At 45.6% G+C, this 7,661-nt stretch overlaps 1 protein-coding gene across 1 annotated transcript; it reads right to left on the bottom strand.

Moving 5' to 3' along the window:
• Positions 1 to 449: 449 nt before the first annotated feature.
• Positions 450 to 3,457, bottom strand: KCNS2 (potassium voltage-gated channel modifier subfamily S member 2). Its single transcript, XM_073550472.1, has 2 exons — positions 2,793 to 3,457; positions 450 to 2,493 (listed from the first exon to the last, which is right to left on the bottom strand). The coding sequence occupies exon 2, from the start codon at positions 2,469 to 2,471 to the stop codon at positions 1,029 to 1,031; it is 1,443 nt and encodes a 480-aa protein (XP_073406573.1). The 5' UTR covers positions 2,472 to 2,493; positions 2,793 to 3,457; the 3' UTR covers positions 450 to 1,028.
• Between the last annotated feature and the right edge of the window lie 4,204 nt (positions 3,458 to 7,661).

The raw sequence follows: 7,661 nt of genomic DNA, 5'->3' as shown, positions 1-7,661 counted from the left end.
AAATTACTGTTATTGTGAACAGATAAGCAAGTTGTAGATTGTAGTTGAGGTCATTTTGAGCTTACTAAAGCTGTATTAGAATGAAAGATTTTGAAAATAGCTGGATACAGTCCTAGGAGACCTCAGAGTGTTATACATATATTTTCAGGCAGTTGGAGTATTTGCAATTTGCTGTTAATTGAATTTTTTAGGCAAATTCGACAAAGCTAGCGAATTCAAATTTCAAAAGATATGTTTGTCTCTGGCTGTATACGCGTTTTGCTCACTGAAATGCTTTGTAGATTAACCCCCATGCTACGCTACTAAAAATGTGCTTGGTTTGGAAACCTTGTTATTTATTGCCAGCTGCATGACATAAGGCGGAGTGTGCGATATGGCAACTAAAGTTCCGACTTAGGGTCAAAAGTAAGTCAAACAGTTACAACATTAAACTACAGCTGCAAAACAAGCAGTAAAAAACACACAATTTATTTGACACGTTTGCTGATGACTGTATGAATGGTACATTTGGTCGAGCAATGAATATATGCTTCATAGAAATCTGAAAGTCACAGTGAGCTAAGGACCCTGCCCAACAGTTACAGTACTGGATGTTAATTAAGCCAATGCTCCCAATTAACAGTAGAGGAGACAGCGCATTCCCATACACGAGACTCACAGGACACACTTCACTGTATACACACGGTTGGGATCAGTTGCCGACATTGCCACAGGGACACCTGGATACATTTAATATTGCTCATACTGAGGTTTGACAGTGACAGCACAGGCTAGACAACTGCATCAGTGCAGAACACAATCGGTTACAGACGACATGTGGAAGCCACGCAGAAAAAGAGCTGTGCCAATCACTCGCACAAAGCTGGCACAGAACTATGGAGTACAGTTATGGGATCCTGATAGGAGAACAGCTCCCACGCATGGAAATGTAGTATTCATGTTATTTTTAGTGGTTGCATTGACAACAGGTGGATGGTGTGAATGAACATGTAACTAGCAAACAGCCTTTTATTTCTCGTAGAGCAGGTCTAATTTATTGAATCGTTTAGGCTCTGCTCACTGGGGGTATTTTTACTTATATTTGTGATGCTTGCCATCAGGGATTTCACCCTCTGGGCATAGTAGTCTCTCAGATTAACTGACGCAATGTCTTTCACCCCATCTCCAAAATCACAGCTCCTCATCGCATTCTCTAACTGCTTCTGTCTTCGGTAGAAATGTGAGAATTTGTTAAAGATGAGAGTGATGGGAAGCACAACGACCAATATTCCAGCCAAGATGCAGGCAGAAGCAGTCAGTTTTCCAGCTATGGAGCCAGGGACCACATCCCCATACCCAACCGTGGTCATGCTAACAGTAGCCCACCACCAGCAGGAAGGGATGCTGGCCAACGCATCGTTCTCCTCTTTTTCTATAGTGTAAGTCACAACTGAGAATATAGATATTCCTACAGATAGATAGAGCAACAGCAACCCTACCTCCCTGTAGCTGTATTTTAAGGTTGCCCCTAGAGACCTCAGACCCGTTGAATGTCTGGCAAGTTTCAGAATACGGAATATTCTCATGAGTCTCAGTACCTGAGCTACCCTACCTAAGTTGGCTAAAGTTGGAGAGCTCTCCACCACCAAGTTTACTATTAAGGTGATGTAAAATGGAGCTATGGAAATAAAATCTATGATGTTCAATGGATGCTTAAAGAACAAAGTCATATCTGGAGATACAGCAAAACGCACCACCAGCTCCAGAGTGAACCAAGCTATTCCAAAGTGTTCCACAATCTCAAAGCGAGTGTCCTCCTCAGTGCTGCCATTAGCATTAACAATCTGGAAGTCTGGCAAACTGTTGAGGCACATAGTGACAATAGATCCAAGGACTATTATTATGGAGAGTATGCTAAAAATCCTGCTCAGGATGGAGTAGCCTGGATTATCCAGAGCAAGCCAGAGTCTTCTCCTGAAGTTCCCAAAGGGTTGTCTATCAAACTTGGAAGCATCATGATAGAACGCCAAGATCTCGTCAAAGGAGGATGTGGTGCTTTCCTGCTCACTCTTATCATCCCATTGATCCTGCTCTGGTTCCACTTTCCGTCCATGATAACTGTTACTACAGCAGGAGTCTATGAAGAATTCATTAATGCCCCAGTATTCAATCTCTTGGCAGAAGGAGAAGACACAGAGTTCCCCCATGACGTGGAGCTTCCCAGTGTTGTAAAAATGTAAGACATATGGAAACAGCTCCGGGTTCCTATCAAAGTAGAATTCATTCTTGGTGTCATCGTAGTCGTCGCACAGTTCCAGAATTGATTCCTTTGATTGACAGGACAACAACTTGCACAGCCTTGTCTCTGGGAATCTTAGAAGCGTGTCATATCTTAACCTCTTCTTGTAACCACCGACATTTATACTAAGCTCTGTATCTTCAAAATCACTTTCAGACAAATCTCTCAATTGTGCGCCTGTCATGTTGAGCATCGCAGCCTCTACAGGAGCAGACCTGGAAGAGAAGCAAAGGCATGAGGACAAACAATGGGCAAGGAAATCTAATTATAACGCTCTTTCCTGGAATCCCAAGCTAAAAAAAATGACAACTAAGTGCAAGTTGTGGAGAAACATCGTCGCTCCCAATCTGTTAACCTGATCTTTATTAGATGAAATGAAGGAGAACTGAGCATCCAAAGATTGTCACAAGGCTGTAACAATGGATCAGTCCGCACTTAGCACATGCATTTCATTGCCTATCCCAATGTCTATACTTTAATCATTATGTGTAAATTGTCTAAAGTTACATCATACCTTTAATGATCTTAACTTTACAACCAAATGCATAGGTTGCAATAGAAGGATTGGCAGCAGCTTTGTCCATGTCTCCCATTCCATACACTCCTGTCTGCGATTGTCCTCAGACTTGTTAATTAATCTTGGATCTGCTGAGAATGGTCCTTCAGGAGATGATGTGAGTCCAAGGACACAGGTCCAGTCTGCCCAAGTTGTGCTGTTGTGTCAGGACCTGTTGGCTGGTGCTGAATGCTGGTGCTGAACGGACAGCTCCCAGTGCTGAGCCCATGCTGCTGCTCACAGCCTCTGCCTCCACTCCTGTGTCATTGCCTCCCCTCTCCTCCTGCTTGCACACAATTCCCCAGATGAGCAGGTTTGTTTTTCTTCCAGCCCTTTACACTCCTCCCGTTGCCCAGGTGCTGCCAGTGAGTGATGCGGGCTGGAGAATGGATTTCCTCTGCATCATGAAATAGAAGGGAGGAGGTGAATGATGAGCTGCCAGTCTGGAAAGCAAAGTTCACCCTACACATAAGAAATGGAGAGGAGGCTGGAGAGCTGCGAGCAGCCAGGGGATGAGATCTGTGGCAGTGCTGGAAATCCACGTACACACAGAGCATGCATGATACTGGCCAAATCCTCATGGTACACACAGAGCATGCAGGATACTGGCCAAATCCTCATGGTACACACAGAGCATGCATGATACTGGCCAAATCCTCATGGTACACACAGTGCATGCATGATACTGGCCAAATCCTCATGGTACACACAGTGCATGCATGATACTGGCCAAATCCTCATGGTGCACACAGAGCATGCATGATACTCGCCAAATCCACATGATACACACAGAGCATGCATGATACTCGCCAAATCCACATGGTACACACAGAGCATGCATGATACTGGCCAAATCCTCATGGTACACACAGAGCATGCATGATACTGGCCAGATCCTCGTGGTACACACAGTGCATGCATGATACTGGCCAAATCCTCATGGTGCACACAGAGCATGCATGATACTCGCCAAATCCACATGGTACACACAGAGCATGCATGATACTGGCCAAATCCTCATGGTACACACAGAGCATGCATGATACTGGCCAAATCCTCATGGTACACACAGAGCATGCATGATACTGGCCAGATCCTCATGGTACACACAGTGCATGCATGATACTGGCCAAATCTTCATGGTGCACACAGAGCATGCATGATACTCGCCAAATCCACATGATACACACAGAGCATGCATGATACTCGCCAAATCCACATGGTACACACAGAGCATGCATGATACTGGCCAAATCCTCATGGTACACACAGAGCATGCATGATACTGGCCAGATCCTCATGGTACACACAGTGCATGCATGATACTGGCCAAATCCTCATGGTGCACACAGAGCATGCATGATACTCGCCAAATCCACATGGTACACACAGAGCATGCATGATACTGGCCAAATCCTCATGGTACACACAGAGCATGCATGATACTGGCCAAATCCTCATGGTACACACAGAGCATGCATGATACTGGCCAGATCCTCATGGTACACACAGTGCATGCATGATACTGGCCAAATCCTCATGGTGCACACAGAGCATGCATGATACTCGCCAAATCCACATGGTACACACAGAGCATGCATGATACTGGCCAAATCCTCATGGTACACACAGAGCATGCATGATACTGGCCAAATCCTCATGGTGCACACAGAGCATGCATGATACTCGCCAAATCCACATGATACACACAGAGCATGCATGATACTCGCCAAATCCACATGATACACACAGTGCATGCATGATACTGGCCAAATCCTCATGGTACACACAGAGCATGCATGATACTGGCCAAATCCACATGGTACACACAGAGCATGTATGATACTGGCCAAATCCTCATGATACACACAGAGCATGCATGATACTGGCCAAATCCACATGATACACACAGAGCATGCATGATACTCGCCAAATCCACATGATACACACAGTGCATGCATGATACTGGCCAAATCCACATGGTACACACAGAGCATGCATGATACTGGCCAAATCCTCATGATACACACAGAGCATGCATGATACTGGCCAAATCCACATGATACACACAGAGCATGCATGATACTCGCCAAATCCACATGATACACACAGTGCATGCATGATACTGGCCAAATCCACATGATACACACAGAGCATGCATGATACTGGCCAAATCCTCATGGTACACACAGAGCATGCATGATACTGGCCAAATCCTCATGATACACACAGAGCATGCATGATACTGGCCAAATCCACATGATACACACAGAGCAGGCATGATACTGGCCAAATCCACATGGTACACACAGAGCATGCATGATACTCGCCAAATCCACATGATACACACAGTGCATGCATGATACTCGCCAAATCCACATGGTACACACAGAGCATGCATGATACTCGCCAAATCCACATGGTACACACAGAGCATGCATGATACTGGCCAAATCCACATGGTACACACAGAGCATGCATGATACTCCCAAATCCTCATGTTACACACAGAGCACGCATGATGCTGGCCAAATCCACATGGTACACACAGAGCATGCATGATACTGGCCAAATCCTCATGTTACACACAGAGCATGCATGATACTGGCCAAATCCTCATGGTACACACAGAGCATGCATGATACTCGCCAAATCCACATGGTACACACAGAGCATGCATGATACTGGCCAAATCCACATGGTACACACAGAGCATGCATGATACTCCCAAATCCTCATGTTACACACAGAGCACGCATGATGCTGGCCAAATCCTCATGGTACACACAGAGCATGCATGATACTCGCCAAATCCACATGGTACACACAGAGCATGCACGATACTGGCCAAATCCTCATGGTACACACAGAGCATGCATGATACTCGCCAAATCCTCATGTTACACACAGAGCATGCATGATAGTCACCAAATCTACATGGTACACAGCATGCATGATACTGGCCAAATCCACATGTACACACAGAGCATGCATGATACTCGCCAAATCCACATGGTACACACAGAGCATGCATGATACTCGCCAAATCCACATGGTACACACAGAGCATGCATGATACTGGCCAAATCCTCATGTTACACACAGAGCATGCATGATACTGGCCAAATCCTCATGTTACACACAGAGCATGCATGATACTGGCCAAATCCACATGGTACACACAGAGCATGCATGATACTGGCCAAATCCTCATGTTACACACAGAGCATGCATGACACTCGCCAAATCCACATGGTACACACAGAGCATGCCTGATAATGGCCAAATTGTTATGATGAGTCACCGAAGGAGGAAAAAACAAAATACCAGCTAAGTCCAGAAAAACCAGAGAGGTTGGCAGCTATCGGATTGCAGACCCCTGAACCTATCCACAACAACAAGCAGTAGCCGTGGGGGGTTCCTACAGTGCCCTAGACCCCTCGATCACAGCCGGAGAACTATATAGCCTAAAGACAGAAATGGGAAAAACTAAACTGCCCCAGAGCAGACCCCAAAGCAATAGGCAGCCCCCAACATATAATGACGGTGAAGCAAGATGAAAACACTAACACAGATAGAAAGATAGGTTGAGCAAATGATGGGGCCCAAGCTAACTACATAGGACAGGACAGGAAAGCTGCTGTCTGCCATCCGCAAAAACCCTATCAAAATGAGCCAACCGACTGATAGGAAAAACAGGCCCTGAAGTCGCTAGGCTTCAAAAGACTATATCAGCATTCAGGTATATTCTGAAGACAGAGCAAAATATCAACAGATCAGAGACAAAAATGGAATTCAGCTCTCCCCCGGCCGGGGATGGCAGAACTCCCAAGAAACAAGGCAAAACAAAAACAAAACTGAAGAGTACAAAGCAGAGCAGAAAAACTTAGCTTTGAGATGCAGGAATCAGACTGGTCTCCAAGAATCCAGCAGGAAAAGCACCAGCCAGGAAGAAGGGGGTCGGCAGCCTTATATCCAGTCCTCAATTCCAGCCACCCAGTCATCATCTAGCTGCCCAGGTGTTTGGTAATCAGTCTCACTACCTTCCTTCACTAGAGGAGGGAGTTCATCAGACCTCAATGGTGAAGGGAAAAATGAACTCACAACAGTACCTCCCCCTTGAGGAGGGGTCACCGAACCCTCATCCATGCCACCAGGGCGATCCGGGTGAGCCCGATGAAAGGCATGCACCAATCTTTCGGCATGAATATCAGAGGCAGAGACCCAGGAATTATCCTCCTGACCATAACCCTTCCACTTAACCAAATACTGGAGTCTCCGTCTAGCCAGACGGGAATCCAGTATCTTCTCTACCTCATATTCCATGTTACCTTCAACCAATATAGGGTCAGGAGGTGCCACCACAGGAACTACTGGTTCAACAAACCTCTTCAACAAGGACTTATGAAACACATTATGAATTTTAAATGTGACAGGAAGAGCCAACCAAAAAGAGACCGGATTAATAATCTCCAAAATCTTGTAAGGTCCAATAAATCTAGGTTTAAACTTAGGAGAAGCCACCTTCATAGCGATATTTTTTGATGACAACCAAACCATATCACCCACCTTAAATTGGGGACCAACGGTCCTACGCCGGTTGGAAAACTGCTGGGCCTTTTCTTGGGAGAGAGACAACTTATCCACTACTTGGTCCCAGATCTGGTGCATTCTCTCCACCACAGTGTCAACACCTGGGCAGGCAGAAGGCTCCACCTGCCCTGAAGAAAATCGAGGGTGAAAACCAAAGTTACAAAAAAAAGGTGACATCAAAGTGGCAGAACTAGCTCTATTATTTAAAGCAAATTCGGCCAAGGGCAAAAATGA

The sequence above is a fragment of the Dendrobates tinctorius genome, unplaced genomic scaffold (genome assembly GCF_039654945.1).
Source record: "Dendrobates tinctorius isolate UK_male_01 unplaced genomic scaffold, ASM3965494v1 ptg000165l, whole genome shotgun sequence".
NCBI lineage: Eukaryota > Metazoa > Chordata > Amphibia > Anura > Dendrobatidae > Dendrobates > Dendrobates tinctorius.
Note: the sequence above shows the minus strand (reverse complement) of the source record. Positions and strands in the feature narration are given on the sequence as shown.